The sequence below is a fragment of the Platalea leucorodia genome (genome assembly GCF_965183815.1).
Source record: "Platalea leucorodia genome assembly, chromosome: W".
Classification (NCBI taxonomy): domain Eukaryota; kingdom Metazoa; phylum Chordata; class Aves; order Pelecaniformes; family Threskiornithidae; genus Platalea; species Platalea leucorodia.
The window spans coordinates 10,379,777-10,405,116 of record NC_138859.1 but is presented as its reverse complement, the minus strand read 5'-3'; the positions used below and the strand labels follow the sequence as shown (position 1 = coordinate 10,405,116).

The window sequence follows — 25,340 nt, the reverse complement described above, 5'->3', positions numbered from 1 at the left end:
TATTTAAAGACTGTGTTTTACAGTTGAAGTAGTTTACTGGTGATTTGCATTTATGTCCGTAGCAGCAGAATCAGACCTTTAGGCAGATAAGAAGCCACAGCAAGAGATCCTGTTTTGATACTATATGAGTGCAGAATATCAGCACAACTGCATGCCTCAGTCTCACATAAAATTTACTGAAAGTTAACTGATGGATAAGTTTTAAACAGGGAATTTTCACCTTAATATGAAAATAACCCTGCTGAAGTCATAAGACTTAGTTATGTGAGTAAAGATTTGACAGTCAGGCCCTGTGATCGTTTGTAGTTTTCAGTATGGTTTGCAACTGCCAAATGTTAGGTGGAAATTGAGGAGTGGGGAGGTGAAGGAATGTGTGTATGAGGGTGTGTTACAAGCCAAGCTATTTTAACACTAACATACATGCAATAGTTCAGAGAAAAAATTGTTATCCAGCAGCAGTAATAACCAAGATTGAGACAAGCAAGAATATAATGCTTATACAGAAATTTTGTCAGAATATCACAACTGATGTTCTAACAAGCAGAAGCAGTCAGGATCTATTCTATACTGTATTTAAAAAAGGGAACCTGAAATACAGATGACCTAGGCAACTCAGAAGGAAGAGTGCCACCTACTGAGTCAACAACTTAATTATAACAAAACCAACAAATCACATATTTGTCATGAAACAGAAAAGGAAGTTTTAAGTGATATTTAAAGAGTTTTCTACTCCCTATTGAAAATCTAAAGCTTTTTTATTTTGAAATGTTACTGCAATTTATATGCTAGTGATTCTATGTTTCTATACAGGTGAGCTAGTGTTTTAGCCAAATTAATACTTACACCTAAAATATTTCTGAAAGGCTTCTGATGCCTCCATTTCTAAATAATTAAAAAGAGCTTTAGTTTACAAAGGGAAGATGTCACTTTCTGAATATTTTGCCTCTTTAAAATCCCTCAGAGTTGGACATAGAAACATGAAGATGCTCAAAATTACACATCAAATTATGTTTGGAAAAGTAGGCCTTTACTCCTTTTCTTTTTTTCTTTTTAAAAAATTCTGGAATATGGGTTCAACTATGTTGGAGGACAAAATATTAAAAAAGAAAAACATGAAGAATCAGTTACTGAAGACATTCTTAATTTACTTGATTTTGGGTTAATAAACTTGTTGATAATCAATCAACCCTGCAACACATGAAAGCATACTTCTGCAGAAAAAATAACTACTTATAGAAATATGTACAGTGGTCAAAGGAAAGTACATAACCCTTAAGTGTGTTCTGGGTCTCTTTGCCAAATACAGAAGAACATTATTTATCTATAGGTTCCAAATTCTTTACCTTAATTGTAGAACACAAGTGATTAGTCCTGGATGTTTGTGAACCAATTCCCTTTATACATTTGCACAGTGTACAATACACACCTGAAATCTAGTCAATGAAAATTACTAGAAATGGAGCATAACCTGCATTGCCAATGTCTCTTGGGCATGTGTATATCTTGAATTTTGTTTTAAATTTACTTTCAGAAATTACCTCCTCTAAAAAATATTCATCAATACACAAAAGCTATTTCAGTAAAGAGATTAATTAAAACAGAAAATCATCCTATCATACAAGCTCTAAAAAAGAACATCTCTTCCTCCATGGTGTTTGTAAAGGCAATATTTACAAGGAGTGAACTGATACAACTGTTCCTATTCTGAAACATTTAAGAGGATACACAGAAAATATTATTTTGTCAATTAAGTGCCTCAAGCTGCTATATCGCACAAAATCAAACCTTTATTTCCACACAACACTCAGCAGTGAACAAGCAATACACAAGAAAAAAAAAAGGGGGCAGGGTAGAAACTCAGTCATAGTTTAGATTCTGCAAGCTTCTAGACATTAAAAACCAGCTATTTCATATGGACTGTCCTTCCTTGTAGACAGTCTGCCTTCCGCAAAGAACTCATGTTACAGTAATTGGAGGATCTGAGCAATCAGCTGGATATGGAGCTTAGATATAGTCCCACACTAGTACTTCTGACATGCCCTAATTGCTTATGAAAAGCTCTTTTTGGATTTGACAATTTTAATTACTGCATATTTGACAGAATCACAGTCTTGCTTGCCTATTTGCCAGTAGTGTTTCTGAGAATGAGGAACTCAAAATAAATAAAACCTTCCACATCAGCAATTTAAAAAGCAGAAAGATGCTTCAAAAGTGCTTAGCCCTAAGCAGCTTTCATTGAGTTCAATGGAGGTGGAAATGTTAAAAAATTTTACAAAACAGTATGGTATAGAGATCCTTTATTTTTAAAAGCTTGGATAAAAACTTTTGCATGTTTACTACAAAGATAGCATAGTAAAAACAATAGAAAACTGCCTTATTGGAACCCATGCAGAACTTAACTGTGCGAAGAATATTACAATACTTGTATAGCATTCCCTTTCCAGTCCTTCAGCTCTCCTGTTACATTTTTCAACCAAATAATAGCTCAGCCTCACTTGTGTTTTACTAACTTAGTGGGAAAACACATTCAAATACATACAGATGACAGTTTGCTCAGGTATAATCAACAGCAGTTTTATGATGGCTATTTTAAAAAAAAAAAAAAAAAAAAAAAGTCAACTTTGTTTCCAAAGATTTCATCTGTGGAAAGCAAAACTTCAGAGACATCTGATCTTGTTTCTAAAATTTCCTCCAAAAAGCTGTATTTGAAAATATGAAGCAATCATGAGCTGGAAGTCTTGGATTTGACCTCACCACATGTAACAGGAAATTACTTGGTAACTATTTGGGAAAAATATATAGATGCGTGGAATGGTAGACCATCAAGATTTTGTTTTGAAAGCAACTATAAAATTATGTCTCATAGTATTCAGGGAATCCATACTACTGAAAAACAAGAGTTTCTCGAGCTTGGTTTCAGCATATAAAACTGAAATAATTCCTGAGAACAATACATGCTGTGACACCCTTAAGGGCAAAATGACATTAAAAAACCACAAGAGATTTTGGTGGACTGCATGAATAAAAGAAGTTATCAGATTGAGTTCTTCAAGATACATTGTCCAAATACACATTTACATAAAAATCATACAACCAATATGACTATGGACTTCTTTTTTGCCATAGTATTGACAGACAACCATTCTCTCTTGCTGCTCTGCAGTGACCATGGTATGATTTCCCCCCCCTCCACACACACTCACACTTGTACCAACCCACACCATTTTCTCTCATCTTCAAAACCCAGGTTGTCTAGAGATTGAGGAAGCAGAAAGGAGGATGGGAAAGTATGGTACATCAAGATAATAAGTTTTGACGCACAGCAGACACCAGTAGTAATTGTACTTCTTTCTTGTAGTGCCATCAATTCACATCATCTTTATCATAGATGATGTGAATTTAGCACTAAATTGCTGGAGACCGTTCCTGGAATCCAGGGCAACAGCGACTGTGTATCTCTATCCAGTGCAGCATCCATCCCAATCAATCCCAAGCAACCATCTAGTGCTTGCAGTGAACTGATGCCTGTCTTAAAGAGGTCAGGTTTAGAAATATTTTCCAACAAAGCTACCACAGCAAGCATGGTAGAATGGGCTCTGAAGATTAAGGCAAGGACTTCCTTAATAGACCATTATCCATTTGGTAATTTTTACTAAACTGCTGCTACTTCAGATCTTTCAGTTATAGAGGCAAGTAGCAGTGGAGAAGTTTTTTGGTTTTGTTTAGTCATATGCAAGTGAATCTTTTTACACTGAGTAGAAGAGGTTATAGCAAAATAGCTAGCAGGCTAGGAGAAGGGAGGTTTGACCTACTGCAAGAAGAAAATGGTCTATCTCAACCTAGGGCAATTGAGGAAAGAAGAGACAGGCTGCTGTTTATGAATGGGGAGGTCATAGACATACAATACAGATATACCCAAGGCAAAAAGTCTAGAACTGGAGTGCTTAAGATGCCTACGTGTTATGTAAACATGCATAGGCAAGAATAATTAGCTAGGCCTGTCACTTTCAAATTATATTACTGTGAGCTGATCACAACAGATTATCAAATAGGAGTGCTTGATAATTAAATTAGAAAAAGGCAGATTGTGTTTGAAAGGTTCACAGAAGCATTGCAATCTTTTTACACTATATACAGTTCCTTAAGCTGCTTTAAAAATATACTATGCAACTCCAAACAATCTGGTTTTCTGGGTAAAGAAATGAAAACTAAAAAAAAAAAAGCATTCTCCATCTTCTAATCTAAAATCCTTTTCCTCAAGATTGGAAAAAAACCTGGATCAATATGACTTGGAGTTTTTTACATTCACAGCATAAAAATCAGTATGAAACTAGAACAGCACTGGCCCAAAGAAACAGAACTGCAAGAAACTTAAATATTTTTTAAAATACTGTATTAGTATAATGTTCAACAGAAAAGCAGAAGTGAACGTATCCCAGACAAGTGATTTAGGAAGAACCATTCTCTTTTCCACTTAGTTCAAGCTTACATGCTTAACAGCCAAGAAAGAAACACCCACAAATAAAGCATCTGATCCTGTAAACCATAATTTATGTAAGCATTTCTACTAAAGTCAAGGTTTCAATCCCATTTTCCTCCCTATTTTGCAGAGTTGCACCAGCCTTCAACATATGATGTAGTCATGGCCTTTGCTCTGTTATGTCTTTATAACCCCCTCCCCTCCAAATATTACATTAAACCATCATTTCACATATGCAAGTAACTTTGATATTGTGATATCAGACACAAAATAATTTTTTTCATTGTATTCTGTTCCTTAATTTATATTCCATTTTTAATCTAGCATCTTATGAAGTACTTTATCTACAAAAATCACAGTATTTTACACAATGGAAACACTAATTTCAGAAATTAAGTAATTTGTTGTAAGCTAGAAGAAACTACACACTGACACAGTAATGCTAAAAGACAACTTGGGGAACGGCTCATCTCAAACCTATTATCATATCGAAGTGTCTTGTCTCTGAAAACGCACACAGATAAATTCCGTCATATGCTTGCCATTTACAAGCATCAAATCAATTTACAACTGTATACAAAATTCAAAATTCACGTACTTATATGAAGAAGGTTCACACTGAGGACTGTATATTGTCTTACTAAATATGAAAATGTTTTCCCTCTGAGCCTTTGAACAGACTTTACAGACAGCACACTTTCTAATTACATCCAATCAAGGGACACCAGCATTTCCAAAGGTGAAGATAATGGTCTAGCAGCAGAAAGGTTGAAATTCCTTAATAAAATACCCTATGGGGATAGAAAGAATTTCTAATGAGAAAAATCCCTAACAATGGAGCATGGGTCCCCATTGCAAAATCTTCCATAAGACAATAGAGTAGCACAGGAACTAAACTCTCAGCCAAATGGCCTTGATGAACCTTTCAGCTTTGTCAGCTTGATATATATGAAGTGACAGGTATCTTTGGAATTAATTCAAGTACTACTTATTAGATATCTATTCTCTTATAATTTAAAAAATAAAATTATTTCTAAAGTACATATTTATTTTACACTGCTATGGGTCTGTGATTCCAAATAACTGTTTAACAATAGAGCATTCTATTTCTACAGATGAGGTAATTTTAGAAATAAGACACTAAAACACATCTGTATCACCAGTACCACAAAACATTGCTCCAGACCACCTCACAGAAAATACTTCCATACAGCTGCACCAGACACTTTGGGAACAAGTGATACAAGATCTGTGTAGAAGAAGAATCTCTTTAACATGCAGCAGGGGAGCAGAGGATGCACCTGAACCTCAAGGATAACGGAAAAGCTTATGGCACACATCATTTGCAACATATAAGTAGATCAGTGACACTGACCTTTACCAGAAGGCATAGCTCGAAGTTAGTTTACTGAAGTAATAAAAATAATTTTGCAGGCTTAAAGAAAATACAGTTAACATTCTTATTTTCCTTCCTAGTTCTACAAAAGTCATATTACTCCAACTAAAAAAATCACATTAGCCTGACAGAAAAACAAGCAACCAAAGTCAGAACAAATGCCTTTTAAAAATAACACTATGACATTGTAAAAGAAGTCCTAAGTACTATGGTTTTAAAAAGTGGCACTGGTGTTTCAGGCTGAGGAATCCATAGGGGTTTGTTTGTTTGTTTGTTTTAAAGTGTGGAAAGAGAGGCTTTAGGTGTTGTTCCACACACACACACACACGTGCACACACAAAATGTCCTCGTATTCCTTCCCCTCCCTCCCTTATGCTAAATCTAGATGTTATCACCAGTGAGCAAGAATAAGAAAGTACTCTGCCCTCTATATGGTCTAAATCCTTCAATATGATATACTCATGCAGGGGTTTGAGTGGTTTGGTGGTTTTGGTTGGTTTTTTGTTTGGTTGGTTTGGTTTGGTTTGTTTTTATAATTGTGCAGAGCCAAGTTAATATTTAAGGCACTTGGCATAAGCATGAGAGTTTGACTTCTAGATCAAAATGCAGGACTGCAGCCATAGTAAATACTCTTCCTGATAACTCACTAAACAGAATCACCTGAAGAGAAGTTAAATGTATAGAGGACACAGGCAAAGGAAGATAAAATTATATGTTATTCTGATAGCAAAAAGGTCTTTTGGATGAGGCTGAGGAAGATCAAAATCATCTTTTACAGCCAAAGAAGCCCCACTGTATAATGTGTCTGATCTCTAACAGCTAAATGTTTTTAGATTATATTCTGGATTTTTCTAATGGTCAGAGCAATTGTAATTCCTTCATTACACATGAAGAAACATATCTAATTTATGGATATAAAACTGCTACACGTAACAAATAGTGACTTTCCTGCAATTAGAATGTCGTGTATTTCACTGCATTGTGCTACTGCCAAAAAACATTTCATACTGTGGTATAACAAGTATTAAAGGAAATCTTAATCTTAAGGCAGGCAAATACATTCTGAAAATAAATACCTCCCCTCTCTCTGAAAGAACGCAAGTTCACCACTACATACTTTCACCTTAAAACATTTGGTATATTCCATGCTTGCCTGAATAAATTGTTGCTACTGAAAGCTTCTATAAACCATTATGAAATAGAGAAGAAGGTACAGAAGGACTTCTGGTCCAAATTAAAGAATGCTTTCACCATGCATGATGAAAAGTAGATGAGAAGAGACAGATGCAAAGGTGACAGAAAAGATTTCTGTGTTTTTAGCTGGTTAAGACTGGTCTTTGCAGATTACTTGCTTTGTATACTTGAGGAGTTATTCTGAAACTACAAATCAGGTACTTAAAAACCAATCCAAAATAATTTTTAATCATGGTTTTCAGCTTGCTTCCACTAATCAGAGAAATTTAGAAACAATTCTGACATAAAATGATATTGTGAAGATTCGCTATTGTAATGTGTCCTTAAAACTTAGTGACTGCTGGTGCAATTTTGCAAGTCAAATTTTAAGCAACAACATACAGGGTAATGAGTTGACATCACCCAAGGGCTCCCCTCACGGAGTCTAATGTTTTCTGTTGTTAGTTACTACATTTCTGGAATTTACCTTCCTAACTATATATGATAATACATATTAAAATAAAGGATGCACATCCCTACTCATTTTACAATTTGTTGCACTTACTTACAAAAAAACTTCATGTTTATATATAATACACAAAACCTAAATATAAAAAAGCTTATGTAGCATAAAAATATTTTTCATACAGAAAGAGTATTTTCCTGTCTGTGATAAATAGTTGAAACTGGTCTTGACCATTCTTCAAGTCTAATTCAACAGCACTTATAATTGAAAGCCACTTCTCTCTTGCTATATAATAGTTACAAGATGCAAGAGAGGCAAAGCATGTGAAATATTCAGAACAAAGGATCTACACACAGTACTGTACCAAAGCATTAAATATTAGAATACCTATCATTATTGACAAACTAACATTTTGACTCACTAAATCATACAAAATTGCTTGAATAGAAGTATTGCCTGTTAAAGAAGTGATCAGATATTACTCAAACCAAGACAACTGCATGTAATTTGAAAAAAAAAAATTTAAATTCTTGATTAACTTTATTAGCTTGAGGTACCACTACCACATGCATCAGCAGTGGTAGGCCCCAGCCACGCACATTCAACAGCTTTTGGTTATCTCCATAGCGTTCACTTACTACTTTGATATAGTTTTGAGATACTATAAATAGTGATATGTATATCAGAGTTTAAACTAGGAGTGTCTAGAATTTTGCATAACTGCATGTGTGGAAGATTACTGACCAATGGTCTGAAAAAGATATTTGATTATGCAGCATTAAAAGAGGGTGTTGGGTTTTTTTTATTATTCACACTGTTGATAACGTTGTAATTACTGGTCTATATTGGCTTAGTCAGTAGAAATACAGCTAGTAAAGGCCAAATCACCAGAAGTATGAAGAGTTTCAAACTGAATTGCCAGAATTATTCTTTCCTATCTTTCAGAATTAACTATACAGAAGTAGACTGGACATTGGTATGACCTTTTTTAAGAGTGTTCCAATCTGACTCACAAACAAGCAAGTAAATTTTATAGCTTCCCTCTCCTTTTCCTCCAGTAGGAAAAATGATTTGAGTACCAGCATTTCAAATAGCCTGAGAAAACAGTTGTTTTTAGAGTTAATAAAAGTATAACAGAGTTGAGATTCTCCACTCCATTTCTTGAGACATCCAAATTTGCTGCATAAGCAAAATTTTGCATTCTTATCCCTTCTACCTGGGCCTGTCATTTAATTAATAACAGAGCTGCATATATGCCATGATACACTGTTACTTGCAGAAGCCACCCTTTCTTGCATAAAGCCCTGTGAGCTTGACTTTTCCAATATCAGATGCGACTGTTGCTTCAGATTCTGCATTATAGCCTTTATGCTTCGATTAGTCTAGCTCACTAGTTAAATAATCTTCCTTTGAGATTAAAAAAAACAACAACAACAAAAAAAAAACCCTTCATAATTCTCTCTGAGATACAGTTTTTCATTAGTCCCTAACACCCCCAGTAACTGATGGTAATGAGCTTCAGAACTTTCCTCCTTTTAATTACTTTGATTTACACAGTATTTCTTTTACCATCTCTGGGTTACATGCATTCTCTGCAGACTTATTTACCCCCTCAGAATGTTCTGCAGTAGAGATCCTCAACACAGAGCAAAGAGTCAAGCTTATAAATCCACAGGACACAAATGGTACTTTGATCCATCAATGCACATCCAGAAGCAGCCTAGCCAAATTTGGGGGTAAGCCTGTGCTCTCTCAGCAGAGGTTACTGCATCAGGTACAGTGCTATGCATGTGCAGCTAATCTCTGTCTCACCTCGAACAGACATGTAGACAGCCAGCTTGTGTGACCCCTCATAGATCCATCCACTTTAGGCTGGGGTGGCCAGAGTCTGCTTTGGCATCCGCAGTGCAGACACATCCTTCAGGATGCTGCTTGTGGGGATTACCAAGTTGTTTTTGTTGGTTGCTTAGGTTTAATCAGACTAGTTAGCAGTCTGGAACTCCACATTTTAGAGCAGTTATCCAACTACTCTGATTTACATCATTATTCCTCCAATTTTCTAGGTATCATATCACTTCCTATTTATTTTTGCCCACCTCTTCAACTTCAATACTGACAGCCCTAACAGGCTTTTTGCAGTGCAGCAATCCATCTTCAGCTTCCACCCCAGCTCTATCACAGCTCTTTTCCCCCTTAAGCAGCTCTACTTAATAACAACCTATAAGATCAGTTAAACATCAGCAATAAGAGACAACCAAATCAATTAAATACAATATGAAAACTGTAAGAAAAAGCTAACTGTTTAAGGCTATTGTTTTAGTTCCATATTTTCTTCAGAATAAAAGTAGCATTATATAATTTCTCAGAAGTGGTCACAGACTTTCTACTACAAGATTAAAAAAAAAAAAAGTTTTCAAAGCACATATGGAACTTCAGATATTGAGCAACAAGATCTAAAGACACTCAGCTATCCAACCAAAGCAATTAAGATTCCCTCAGGCAATTAACCCCCTCACTTTAAAACTGCACCTGAAGACTATAATAATATTACCCCCAGAAAACTGTCTATTGTCAGATTTTAATTGAACAATTTTCTTGAAATTCCTGTTCCTTGAGAATGTATAACTTCCCCCCTCCAAAAGCTTTAATTTATATCAATTCAATTTAATATGACCTCCAGGTTTCACCAATATCAGAGCAGTGCAAAACAGCCTTAGTATCCCAGAGGCTCAGGCTGAAAGTGCATTATGTAGGCTATAGCAAGTGAATCAATGGAAAGAGAAGAAAGAGGTATGTGAAGAATCATGAAGATACAGAAAGATGAAGAACAAAAAAAAAAAGTAAAAGAAAAAGCATAAAAAAAAAAGAAGAGGTGGTTACATTTGCTGAGTATATTCCCATGTGCTATAGTTTCACCTGCTGATAAGACAATGTGGCAGCAATAGAAGAGAACAGAAAATAAACAATGGTAGGAAGAACTGGAATATAGCGCATGAAAGAGCAAATATACACAAGTCTTGCTAGTCATTAAATGTGTTTACAATTTCATACGTAACTCTACAGTTGGCCAGACCACCGTTCCTTCACACACTGTCGCAAAATAAATGGTTTGACCAGAATTTCAGTTAGTTCTCAGTGTTATCTAAATGTTTGTGTTTCAGTCATATTTTCCAGTGTTTACTTCATCTTATAAAGACTATGAAACATACCTTTAGAAAAGTGTCACTTAAGAAAATAATTGAGAATGCAACACAGGTGGTAATTTAATTCAGAATATACCACACATAAACAAATGTGACTTCTTATTTTCTTCATCAAATTTCTTATTCATTATAATTATTTGAATTGAGTTTCAAGCAAAATTTTATCTATTGTTTAAACAGATCTGATTTCAGAATCAACTTTAGTACCAATTAACCAAGCACACATGATTAGGCCAGCATGGCAATTGCAAAATATTCAAGTATGGAATTTTAACTTTGGATTTTTGTTTTACCTCTATCATCCAGTTCTTTCAGAATCTTAATAGCCTTTTAAGCTACATTTCATCATATATTATAAAAGTGAAACTGAACAGCTACAACTGCAGACATGAACCACAAGGTATTTCTATACTTGGGATAATTCTGTAATATCCTCTGGTCCTGCCTACTCACATCTGCTCTTTGACTGGAAAGTTTCCAGACATTTCCAATCAAGTGCCATTTCTTTGCTGTAAATTCACTAAAAAAGCAAGCAAAAAAAAAAAATCACCTGTAAGTAGTGCTAATCACTTTGGAAAGTACTATTAACACACTGAATATACTTTAAAATTAGTTCAGAAATTATCTATCTCCATACATAATGGATGTTTATAAAGCAGTGTATTTAATACAGAAATGGGTGCAAGTTCAGAGAAAATACCATTTCTAGTTGAAAAATAGTTAAGACACTCACGCACCTAACTTCATTAATCCACATTTTAAAGCTGTAAAATATTTCAAAAAGTTATTAAGTAGCATGAAACAAACAGTGCTCACTTTAGGTTTTACATGACTATTTGCATAATTAAAATGAACAAGCTATGAACTCAAACTGAAATCTTATCCAAAACCTACAGAAATAATGGGCATGCTGCCATTGACCTCAAACCATAATCAGTCATGCCCTTTGTTAGGACAGATTTGTGTAAACTAGCAGAAACTGAAGAATACTGAAAACTAAAATTAAATTGATATGATATTGCCACTAAAAGAATTAATTTACAACCTGCGTCTTAATTAAAAGGACGTGCTTTTAATGTATTCTTACACAGAAGCAATCTAATAAAACGTAGCTATAAAATTGAGCTAAATAGTCTGGACTGATGTTTAAAACGTGAAAAAAACATGAAAATGTAGTATATATTTACGTGTGGTGAGAGACGGAATTTATGCAACAGATTGCAGACAAAATCCAAAGCTGGTGAAAATCCAGGGTAGAAATTGGCCTAATATGTTTTTCTGGATTGTTAAGAATGAGGAGCACAGATACTCACTTGCAAATGTATTATTCTGCCAGTCATTGTAAGTTGTGAAAATAATAACAGCCCTGATATTGTACGGGGGGGGGGGGGGGAGAGAGAAGAAGACTGCTAGGATTCTACTCAGACTAAGAAAAATTAAAAATGAGATATTTTCAAACAAGTCTATGTTCTTTAAAAAAAAAGAAGGCAAAATATGACATTTCAAACTGCTAGAAAGCCCTTCCTCAGATATCTGGCCAAGCAGCAACTGAGTGTTCTAACAGACATCCCAAACTATTACCACCAAACATTTCCTGGAAAAAGTATGATTTGAATAGTTTTATGACCCTTTTTGCGACTCAGAAAGCAAACGCCTGGAGAAAAAAAAAGGAGGGGGGGGAAATAGAGCATACAAAAGTATTTTTCATTTATTTTTTTTCTTCTGTAATAAGTCTAGTGTGTAAAAGGAAAAGTTTTATTTGTAAACTACAGCAGGCATTAATATACCATTACTATCAACAGAAAACGTAGTTTGATATTTTATGGATTTATCCCAATGCATTTTTAATTACTGAAGGCTTCATTGCCTCATTTAGAGAAAGCCTTTAACTGGGGGCAGTAAGGAGTTGCACTGCCCACATAGCATGCTGGTTAGATATTCTCAAGTTTTCCGGTTGAGGAAATCATTAGGTGTGTGACCAGTTCCACTCAGTGCATTTGTTACTCAGTGAGCACATTTTAAGAGGTGTGTGGGATTACACTCAAAGTTTCTGTCTCAAATTGAGATAGGAGAGTGTTATTTGTCTTTTTACTCAATATCAAGTATTTCAATCCATCTACCAAAAAAAAAATTAAAAAAAGAAAACAGCTTTCAGACTTGAAGTCTCCAGTCAGAGCACAAAAGTCTGAGCTTTACTACATAACACCAGTCACTTCTGGATTTGGAATTAAGTAAAACACATTTTGAACACATTTTGCCTATCCGGAATAGATTAGGCAAACTCTGGGTATACCTTATACCTTTTCTACCCTTCCACCATCAGAGAGTCAAACTTTATAAACTAAATCAGAATACACATCTTCTAACCAACCAATTGTAAACTATGAGTCAACTAATGGCATCACAAATTAAAAGTAACAGCCTTTTTAGTGATTAGAAAACATTCCACTCACACAGTGTGCTTGTTATTAGCTGCAATCACCTGCTGGTTGATATTTGCCATGCAATAAGCAGTTTTTCAGATTCACATTCTAGCTACTTTATTGTTCCATGTGAGTTCCCTCAAATCTCACAGAGTCTATTTGATTCCCTTCAGCTACAAAATCTAGGAATAAATTTTAAAGATGCAATTTACACTAACCTTCTCCCCTCCAAAACCAAAGAAATTCACACCCAAGAACGGAAACCTGAATTACATTTCAGGCCTTATTCTGTTAATGTGGGGTGGGGGAACAAAAAACTCACCCAATAAGTGTATAACTATCACATAAAAGAGAAATTATGTAATATCATAGAATGCTTTGGGATGGAAGGGACCTTTAAAGGTCATCTAGTCCAACCCCCCTGCAATTGGCAGGGACATCAACAACTAGATCAGGTTGCTCAGAGCCCCATCCAGCCTGGCCTTGAATGTTTCCAAGGATGGGGCACCTACCACCTCTCTGGGCAACCCGTTCCAGTGTTTCACCACCCTCATCGTAAAAAATTTTCATATGCCAAATATGCCAACTGATTTTATTAATTCCCAACTATCTCATTTTTCCATATTGCCTGTGTTATCTGATTGAATGTTCTACCATCATTCCACAGCCTACAGCCTCTCAACTCACAAAAAGACGTACAGAAAATCAATGAGGGAAAATTCTCCACTGAAATCTTTGTATAAGTTTTTTTCCCCACTGAACATACAGGGATTGCAATCTTGGAACATGGCTCTAGACCTGTAAGTATCTAAAACAAATCATCTACACAGAGATCCTGTATTGCTGTAATGGCTCACAGTTGTTATGCTGTATCTCTCAGTCACAGCTTCTCTTTTTGTCAGTCTTAGAGTAGTCATTCCAAAGAATATTCCTTAGGATAGTGAAGACCTATAAAATGTTTTTGACACAAGAATACAAGAACTGTGGTACAGGCTCTATATCTAGGTCAATATACTGATGCTGTCAGTAGCAGGTATCTAAAAAGGAATATAAGAAACACATCATAGGGGTCTGTTCTGGGGCCAGTGCTGTTCAATATCTTCATCAATGACATAGACAGCGGGATCGAGTGCACCCTCAGCAAGTTTGCAGATGACACCAAGCTGAGAGGTGCAGTTGACACGCCTGAGGGACGGGATGCCATCCAGAGGGATCTGGACAGGCTGGAGAAATGGGCCTGTGTGAACCTCATGAAGTTCAACAAGGCCAAGTGCAAGGTCCTGCACCTGGATCAGGGTAATCCCCGGTATCAATACAGGCTGGGGGATGAAGGGATTGTGTGCAGCCCTGCGGACAAGGACTTGGGGGTACTGATGATAGACAAAAAGCTGGACATGAGCCAGCAATGTGCTCTCGCAGCCCAGAAAGCCAACCGTATCCTGGGCTGCATCAAAAGAAGCGTGGCCAGCAGGTCGAGGGAGGTGATTCTGCCCCTCTACTCTGCTCGGGTGAGACCCCACCTGCAGTACTGCATCCAGCTCTGGGGTCCTCAGCACAGGAAGGACATGGACCTGTTGGAGTGGGTCCAGAGGAGGGCCACAAAAATGATCAGAGGGATGGAACACCTCTCCTATGAGGAGAGGCTGAGAGAGCTGGGGTTGTTGAGCCTGGAGAAGAGAAGGCTACGGGGAGACCTTATTGCAGCCTTTCAATACTTAAAGGGGGCTTATAAGAAAGATGGGGACAGACTTTTTAGCAGGGCCAGTAGCGATAAGATAAGGGGTAATGGTTTTAAACTAAAAGAGGGTAGATTCAAACTAGATATAAGGAAGAAATTTTTTACAATGAGGGTGGTGAAACACTGGAACAGGTTCCTCAGAGAGGTGGTAGATGCCCCATCCTTGGAAACATTCAAGGACAGGCTGAATGGGGCTCTGAGCAACCTGATCTAGTTGTAGATGTCCCTGCCAATTGCAGGGGGGGGTTGGACTAGATGACTTTTAAAGGCCCCTTCCATCCCAAAGCATTCTATGATAGAATCATAGAATCATAGAATATCCTGAGTTGGAAGGGACCCACAAGGATCATCGAGTCCAACTCCTGTCCCTGCATAGGACAACCCCACAATTCATACCATATGTCTGAGGGCGTTGTCCAAATGCTTCTTGAATGTTGTCAGGCTTGGTGCCATGACTACCTCCCGGGGGAGCTTGTTCCAGTGCTCCACCACCCTCTGGGTGAAGAACCCTTTCCTAATGTCCAACCTAAACCTCCCCTGGCATATCTTCCTGCCATTCCCTTGGGTCCTATCATTGGTCGGCAGGGAGAAGAGATCAGCACCTGCCCCTCCTCCTTCCCTTGTGAGGAAGCTGTAGACTGCAATGAGGTCCCCCCTCAGTCTCCTCTTCTCCAGGCTGAACAGACCAAGTGACTCCAGCTGCTCCTCGTACGGCTTCCCCTCTAAACCCTTCACCATCTTTGTGGCTCTCCTCTGGACACTCTCTAGTAGCTCCGTATCCTTTTTGTACTGTGGCGCCCAAAACTGCACACAGTACTCAAGATGAGGCCGCACCAGTGCAGAGTAGAGCGGGACAATCCCCTCCCTCGACCGGCTAGCAATACAGTGCTTGATATACCCCAGGACACGGTTGGCCCTCCTGGCTGCCAGGGCACACTGTTGGCTCATGAGGAGCCCACGCTGGAGCAGGTTTGCTGGCAGGAACTGTGACCCTGTGGGGGATCCATGCTGAAGCAGTCTGTTCCTGAAGGACTGCACCCCATGGAAGGGACCCACGCTGGAGCAGTTTGTGAAGAACTGCAGCCTGTGGGAAGGACACATGCTGGAGAAGTTTGTAGAGGACTGTCTCCTGTGGGAAGGGCCCACATTGGAGAAACTCATGGGGGACTGTCTCCCGTGGGAGGGACCCCACGCTGGAGCAGGGGAAGAGTGTGAGGAGTCCTCCCCCTGAGGAGGAAGGAGCAGCAGAGACAACATGTGATGAACTGACTGCAACCCCCATTCCCTGTCCCCCTGCGCTGCTCAGGGGGAGGAGGAGGGGAGGAGGAGGTAGAGAACTCGGGAGTAAGTTAAGCCCGGGAAGAAGGGAGGGGTGGGGGGAAGGTGTTTTAAGATTATTTTTTATTTCTCATTATCCTACTCTGATTTGATTGGCAATAAATTAAATTAATTTTTCCCCAAGTCGAGCCTGTTTTGCCTGTGATGGTAATTGGTGAATGATCTCTCCCTGTCCTTATCTCGACCCACGAGCCTTTCATTACATTTTCTCTCCCCTGTCCAGCTGAGGAGGGGAAGTGATCGAGTGGCTTTGGTGGGCACCTGGCATTCAGCCAGGGTCAACCCACCACACAAATATTCCTATGAGGCAAAGCACCATGCAAACAAGATCAAATACCTTACTTTCTTCGATCTGCTGTAGCAGAGTCCTAGTACATTTCAAGTTAGTTTGCAGGCTTGGGGTTTTTTTTCCCCCCAAAATATATCATTTTAAATACGCAGATACATTTTCACTTATTCCCCTTGTCGTGGTTTAACCCGAGCCGGCAACTAAGCACCACGCAGCCGCTCGCTCACTCCCCCACCGGTGGGATGGGGGAGAGAATCGGAAGAGCAAAAGGGGAAAACTCGTGGGTTGAGATAAGAACAGTTTAATAACTAAAGTAAAATAAAAATAGAACAGTAGTAATAGTAATAATAACAAGTAATAATAGTACAATAGTAATACAAAGCAAGCGATACATTCTACAATTGCTCACCACCCGCCGACCGATGCCCAGCCCGTCCCCCAAGCAGCGATCGTTGCCCCTCCCCCGGCCAACTCCCCCAGTTTATATCCTGAGCATGACGTCACATGGTATGGCATAGCCCTTTGGCCAGTCTGGGTCAGCTGTCCTGGCTGTGCCCCCTCCCAGCTTCTTGTGCACCGGGCAGAGCATGGGAAGCTGAAAAGTCCTCGACCAGTGTGAGCGCCACTTAGCAACTACTTAGCAAGAACAAAACGTCAGTGTATCATCGACATTGTTCTCATCCTAAACCCAAAACACAGCCCCATACCAGCTACCAAGAAGAAAATTAACTCTATCCCAGCTGAAACCAGGACACCCCTTCAATTCCCTGAGAACAAAGAGGCATAGGGAATTTAGTGTTATTATTTGGAAAGCGGGCTCCTCGCATTTTAAATATCTGCCGAGGCAGAAATTAAGGGCAACAGCTACATCTCAGCTTTTCAACTCTCTGAGGAGTAGTCTTACAGACATGGTCTCCAGGACAATGTACAATCTTATGATTTTTGCACAAAAATTAACTAAGGAAAAACAGCCTCCTATCGGGAGCTTAAATTCACTGTAAAGAACTCCAGTAGAACAATTTGAAAGGCTGCATAACAAACAAGGGTGAAAACCACTTAATGTATTAAGAGTCAAGGAAGAAAGAAGCAAACAGATACAACTGACATCAGAATTACTTCTTGATATCAGAGCCTTTCTCATTAATGGAGGAAGAAACTGCAGGATGAGGATCGGAGACAGGGCTTCATGGGAACAGAAACACTTTGGATGTTCAGATTTATTGGACAAGGCTAGGAAATTGTCCTGACAGAGCAATGTGAGAGTGCCTTGTATAGAAAAGAAATCTTTGCAACAAGTTAAGAAGTGCAGAAAAAAGTGGAAGAGTGCCTCAGAAAAGAAACATAACAATCTTGGACCTGCAGGAAGAAAGAAATGTGCAGAGTCCTGGCTGGCCCTACGCCACTACCAAATGTCTTAACTAGTACAGAACCTGATGGGGAAGTGTTACTTGTTATTTCAGAATAAAAATAGATTACTAACCTATAAGCAACTGACATGCAAAAGGGCAACTGCGCCCATAAATATGTTTCCTTTTAGGACTGCTATTGGGACAATGCAACTTCCAAGTCATCCCCGTCTGCCTAAAACCCCTTAATGTTATCCAAAAAAAAAGGCAGGCATGATTGTGGTCAGCTCTACACAGGTATGCAAAATGAAACAAGAACCTTTTGCCCCTCCCAAGGATCTACAGCAATGCCAGAAACATTGCAGATCTTTAGATTACGAACCACAACATTTACAAGAGTTTAAGATTGCTGCCACATACATATACCTTCTGCCGCCTTAGAAAAACTGGCAGCACTGGCCTACACTGGGGATGCATCTCCCTCAGACAAATGAGAGAGTATAGCTTGCCCACGAGGGCACACAAATGAGGGAATGACTAACTGAAGCATCGTGAAGTTAAACTTGTACATATACAATAAACATAAACCAATTCTGTAAAATTTCTCTCCTTTTGGTGGATTTTTCAAATCTTTATTGTGTAATAATCTTAATGCTTCCCATATGGGCTTCAGCAGTGTTGCTAGACACATGTTGCATGTTAATACCATTTGCATACATATGGGAGTTAATGCTAACAGCAGCTATACCATACTGCTTAGCAATACACCTACTGAATTACAAGTACAGTGGTATCTGGCAAAAATGCAAGAGTATTAAGAGAGAGCTCATTCACTGTCTCACAAAAATTAACATGTACAAGCTCATTTAAAACCCAGAGAAATAGAAAACTTATACCATCTGTGGTACTGAACATTTTTACTGACACTGGTCTAACCTACAAATGAAGGTGTACTTGGCTTAGTCAATAAAATCATCTTATGGCCCTGATTCTTTATTCAAGTAAATAAAGATTCCTCCAACAACAGAGTACATCAGTTCAGTGGGGCTGCTGAATAGATTGTTGCTAAAGCAGTAAACCACTCGTAAAACTAACTCAAGCGGACTCCAATCCAAGTAAACCATTCCTATATTTCAAGGTATTTAAGTTTCAGAAGCTGTATCTACATAAGTGTATCTTTCTACCGGGGGGGGGGGGGGGGGGTGTGGAGAGAGAGAGAAAAGAAAAAAAAATATGCAGGTTTATAGTCTCAAAACTAAAGTTTTATGGAAAAAGCTTCTGGGAAGTTTTTTTGCATGGTTTGGAATCAGTTATGTTCCTATACAAAGCATTGTAGCTGCATCAGAGAGATCTTGATGCTTTTGTCAAGCATAGTGGATTTGGTTTTCTTTTTAAAAAAACATAAAACAAACTCTTTATAGGTGATGCTACCAACAGGAAATGACATTTCATGCAATGACTTTTGAGAAGCATTATCTCTTTAAGTTTCAAATGTTTCTCCGTTTTCTCAAAGACCAAGTTCTGCCCCTTTGGAGATAAACACACACCCCTCAACTTCCCCCGAAATGATCTTCCCTATGGGCTGTTTGGTACACCTTTTACTTGGTCTACTGACACACCAGGAGGCAAATGAATAGCTCTGGATCTTCCCTCCCAGCAGGAAAAGACTCCGTTGCTGCAAAGTTTATACAGTCACATATGTCATTTGGAAAAACAGCTATTTAGTACCTGGACAAAATAAACTAACCATCTGGAGCTACAGAAAAAATGCAGTATTAGAGAACTCTTAGGGTGTAAAAGAAGAAAAATAGAAAAACTAAAAGACATTTTTCAATTTTGTCATCCTCTCCACCCTTGCTACAAAGCATAACCCAGAATGCAACCCTCTGGCCCTTACCATTCTGTGCAGGTGCACAGGACAAGGAATGTTTTGTTCATAATGTATATGCTTGCAAGTTAACCAAGGCACTGCTCAGGAATTTCATGATCTAAAAGTGCCAGGAACCCAAAATGACATACTGTTTTAACAATTTCCCTACTTTGTGATCTTTAAGATCAAGAGAAGGAAGCAATTGATTGAAATGGAAGGGAATCTGGGTTAAGTGTTCTTCAAAAATAAGTAACTACCATAGGATACATTGGGACATCAAAATTTTTGTGTTTTTAAGGTAAACTATGTAGACTATCTTTCTTAGAGAGTTTCTGAAGAAACAAAAAAGTCAGCAGGCTACCAAAAACACAATACCACATCACACACACAAAACCCCCCAAAAAAACACAAATCCAGCAAACAAGCAAGAACTCACTTCAAAAAGGCAAATAGATACTTCTAAGTTGAGGGTGAGATGCACAAGGGAGAATATACAGAGACTCTCAAAACTTACACTGAGTCCTAAAATGACAAATTGGAGAACCTGACATTAATTGTGCTAAAAAATGAGATTATCATATTAGTGATGCAGGAGTACAGGAACCAAGTACAAAGACTAATTTTTGTCTATCAAAAGACTTGAGATAAGAAAATCATACAAGGTTTTATCCCTTCTTTTTTTTTTTAATATGAAAGAATTTTAAGGATCCACTAGGTTTATCTAAAGTCAAAGTCACTTCATGGAAAAAAAAGAAGACACTGTCGAAACAGCATTACATTATCAATCAACTTCATAAATAAAACCTAAGTAATTTACTGTCATTCGCCCCCAGGAACCCAATTTAGACAATTATAGGATAAAATATTAAAGTCAGACTTAAATATAGTCTCCAATAGAAAACATCTAGGTGAAATTTCAAAGAGGGAACTCTATACAAAAAAAACAGCTCTCATTGTTTTAGAACCTTAATTCAGTCACAGTCTTGTCTTGAAATAACATTAAGCACTTGACTTAAGACTCAGAAAATATGAACAAAAGTTCATATGAAGTAAATGAATAAAAGAAGGCAAAGGCACAATAACACTCACAAAAGTATTATCAGTGTTCTGAGTAACTGCTATTCACGTTATACAAAGTCACATGATATCCCAAGACTGTAATAAGCACCCTGTATGAGGCCTATTACCCACCCTTTGGTTCATTTCACAAGAAGGTATCTAATTCTCACCAATTTCAGGGATGCTCAGAAGCTCCCCAGTGAAACTGAAGGAAGATGCTTCTGCTGTCAATATCATCAGGAAATGTTCCTGCTAATTATCATTTTTATGCCTACAGCATAAAATCTACAGCATTAAAGAAGTTAAACTAGTCCTAATACCACAGCGAGTTGAAAATGCACAGTTACCATATTTGTGCAAGCAGTACCATACTTCCACCACCATGATTTTGCTCTACAGATTGGGAATCAGGCTCTTACTTGGACCAGTCTCTTATCTGCCTTATTTTTTATTATCAGCTAAGAAGTTTTCTGCAATCTCCTACCCACCTAGTAAAATAAGTGCTCTGCAGACTGCAGGGTGCCTGCAGAACCATGACAGAGAAGCCCATACACCAGGCACACTGAACACAGGTAGGCTCTTGTCCAAAGACCAGTGGCTTAGCAGGCATGGTAACATCATCTTCATGGGACTTAGTAGATTGGCCTGGGCACACCTCCATGCCAGTGAGGCTACCTGGTTTTAGCATACAGCTAGTTTAGAGTACAAAAGTCTGTCTACATTGGTCAAGCAGACACCCCTAGGGAATCAGCACCCATAATACTAGTTTGTTTTTCTTCCAGATCAGAGCATGCCATCTTTGAAAGTATCATGGAGGAAAGCCATCTGTTTCTAAGAAAAGCTGGAGTGCTGTCTTCATTTGCATGGATGAAGGTAATGACCCACGTGTCAGATAAAGATTGTTCTAGTTGCAAACCTAAGTACTCAGCTAGGACTAGGTAATATTTTCAAATAAATCAATTACTGAAAAATCTGTTTTTGATCAATGCAGAACTATTCATAATGGTGAACTGAAGCTTTCCTACTTTCCATAAAATAGTAATACACACAATGACCAAAAATGGTTCCATTGTCAAATCTAATGAAAATGTAATTATCCTATACAAAGCAGAGCAGCATCAGTGGGAGAGATTCAGGAGATATTGCTTTCAAAACACTATTACAGCGGCTAAAAAAATGGCCTTAAGTTTGGTAGTATAGGTTCAAATTCCTTCAGGTAGAAGAGGTTACTAAAAGGGCTCTCCAACACTTTAGGAGTTTAAAGCATAGTAGCTACACCCTTCTCTTTTACATATAATGCATTAACTCTGGTTCATCAGGTGAGATATCCAAAACAGAATGAAAACAAGCATGTTACCATTTCAGTAAGTCATTTAGAATTATTTAAAATTAATGTATTTACATGTTTATATTAATATAAATTTACCTTTACTCATTCCAATACCACGACCCCCCAAAAAAAGAAAACTCCATTTATGCTGATACATTTTATCAGTAAGAGCCAGAATAGCTAGCAGTTTCAGTAAAAGCCTAATTGATCCATTCAAATTGATTAGTGTAGCATTTGGGATTATTTTTAGAAATTACAATTATTATAGTAAATAAATGAATACAAACATTCTATCGTGAAAGTATATATAACTGAATTTAAAAGTTCAGCAATGCTTAATAAAGGTAGGCATTACTAGCCTGCTGATACTACATTGAGGCACTTTGTTAATTTAAAATATAGGTATATACTTAGAAGTGTAAACTTCTTAGAAGTAAACTTGGAAGTTATTTTTATAACTCTTATGTCCTTTTTAAAAGATAGCATACACAAGTCCTAAAGAAACTCTGCAGCATACTTATATAATTACTAAGCCCCCATAATGAAGAATAAAGTAAGTTCTTAATATTTACTACTTCTTGGTGAAAAACTTAATTTTCAACAGGTATTATTCATGTTCTCTGGAAACTTGCTCCTTTTGCAGTTAAAGGCCTGCAAGTTAGCATTGACTTAAGCCTTCATATGGAACACAGAACTGTTCGTAACTATGCTGGGAACATCCTACCAGAACAGGGAAGCCAGTACAGACTATTCAGTAATAAAACATATTAAAGCACAACAGTGAAGGAAAATAAACAACTGTGCTTTGCAGTGCCAGAATAGCACTAACAAAACATCAAGTTATTCAGCCATAACAGTAAAAATGTAGTGTTGCCAACACAGCTTATACATACATACTGGGGAGCTTTGACTGACACACCCATACCACCTATGGATTATACTTTTTCACTCACTGCCTAAATTATGCCAGTAAAAGCTTGATGTGTAGCACAGCTGTAAAGATGTATTTAATTTCACGTGAGCAGCCCCAGTGAAGGAACTATTTGTATGCAAAAAAATGAGCATAAACGAAGGCCTTTGTGGGGGGAAAAAAAAGAAAAAAAAAAAATCAAGATCTTAGAATGTAACTATATTTTATTTTGAATTTCATTCAATTTTTTTTTTAAATATTACTTTTTTTAAAAAACTTCCTGTACTATAACCGCTCTCTAAATTAATTTGGCATTTAATCATTCCAATTGTTATTATGTAGTATTAGTGACCACCCGTAACAATTATATTTGAAATATGAATGCAAAAAATACATGCAAGAGATTCATTAGCTTTTCTTTCCTCTCAAAAAAAAATTGTTCCTTATACAAAAGCCAAAACAAACAAAAACCACCCAGCCCCCAAAAACTCAGCCACTATTACACCTTTTATGCAAAATTCCAGGAAAGACCAATTATTATAATCACTATTTTAAAAATTTCTACAGCAAACACAATGATTCCACAAATAGGTCACATACAGAGCAGTACAGAATTTGTTCTGGAAAGCAGAAATTATAATACAAAGATCCTAATCCAAATTAGTGCTGCTGCACCTGCTGCTATTTAAACAAAATGGAAAAGAATAAATACTGTCCTTAAACAATGGGGAAACTGATCTCCTAATAAAGTACAGTTGCCTACTCCTAACTGCAGAGGACAAACAGCAATATGTTTACCAGGACTGCAAAATTACAGCACAAGCTTTGTTGAATCTATCACAGTAAGGGTGGAATAGAAACAAATGTGCACATATGCAGGCTTTGAAACTACCTATTAAAACTGACAGTTCTCATCTTAAGCACAATAAATCAAAACAGCTACAAAGCAGATTCTCACATTGCCTGAATCTGCAAGAACCTGTTGTTTCAGCAGGAAAATACTATTACAGTAGTTGAGGTTCTAGCTTGAAATTCTTATTAAAAACATTATATATGGCTAACAAAACATTTCCCACACTTTTATTCTCCACAATCTTATGAATTCTTTTCAATTATAAAAGTATAAAACATTCAACAGGATCCATCTGTTCTACTGGAATACTTTGCATTGGCAATTATGAAGTGAAAATAACAGCAGAAGCAAGTAATTTGTAGATCTTACTTTTCCAAATTCTTAATCTATAGTTTAATAGTCTAATATATTTAAGACAAGCCATCTATTATTTTTCCTCCTCTTAAGATTAACTACCAATTATAATACTTTAAAACTAGCCTGTGTGTGTGTGTGTGTGTGTGTGTGTGTGTGTGTGTGTGTATAGTAAGAACAAGAAAGCTACAGAAATAAAATAAAATAAACCAATACTTTTAATGACCATACCTAGTAATAAGAACCGCATTATCATGGTGGGCAATCCCATTTTCTGGAATGGTGTTTCCATCACTTTGGTGGGAGATAATGGATTTCTGCCACTTACAGAAGCTATCGAGGGACTTGTCTGCATGGTGGTTTATCTCCAAGTTTGGCTGCAATACAACATGCATACCAGAAATGTTCCAAACAAATTACTAAGGTCAGTTGTTAAGCCTTTTGAAGACTAAAATGGGACTATAATTAGAAGCAGTGGTTTCTAGGAATAAACTCTTCTGGCCAAATTTTATCTCTGTAAAATCTGACCCCAAGTTCAGCTGAACAGGCATTCTTTCTGCTCCAACTTTAATAATGATTATGTCAATTTAAAAAAACAAAAAACAAAACAAAAAAAAACCAGAATATCAAAATATAGATCTAAAAATAAAACTGACATCCCCAAAGGTGTATTAATATTCACCTGAAGTAAAGAACAGATATCTTTGAGATGATACATGAGGAATATTCCTTTGAACTGTTTCATCTTGATTAAAGTAGTGAAAGATTACAAGATAGGTTTTGTACTCAGATGCAGCCACTTCAAGCAACAATTAAATTAAACCTATATTACACAATAGCATAACTTGTATTTCAGGGATACAAAACTTAAGTGCAACAGCTCTTACCTGATCTTCAGTGAGGACAATTAAACGTGTCACTATAATATTCACAACGTTTCCTAGACTGGAATCACGATAAAGTTTGGCAACCTGACCTCCAGAAAATAAGAAAAGGCACAAAGTCAGACAAGAAACACTACTTATTTCCTAAATGGTTAAAAATTAACCTATTTTCCTGCTCAATGTAATTTCATAATGCTAATTATCATTATTACATGAATAAGAGTTATT

General features: G+C 37.3%; 1 protein-coding gene across 1 annotated transcript in view; it reads right to left on the bottom strand.

Annotated features, from left to right (window-relative positions):
* LOC309601528 (A disintegrin and metalloproteinase with thrombospondin motifs 6-like) overlaps window positions 1–25,340 on the bottom strand; it is a gene marked incomplete at both ends in the record, with an annotated part of 161,201 nt that overhangs the window by 115,373 nt on the left and 20,488 nt on the right. The window contains 2 exons of the mRNA XM_082334573.1: window positions 24,460–24,605; window positions 25,116–25,199. Coding sequence (XP_082190699.1) covers window positions 24,460–24,605; window positions 25,116–25,199 — 230 coding nt within the window. The remainder of the gene's footprint in view (window positions 1–24,459; window positions 24,606–25,115; window positions 25,200–25,340) is intronic.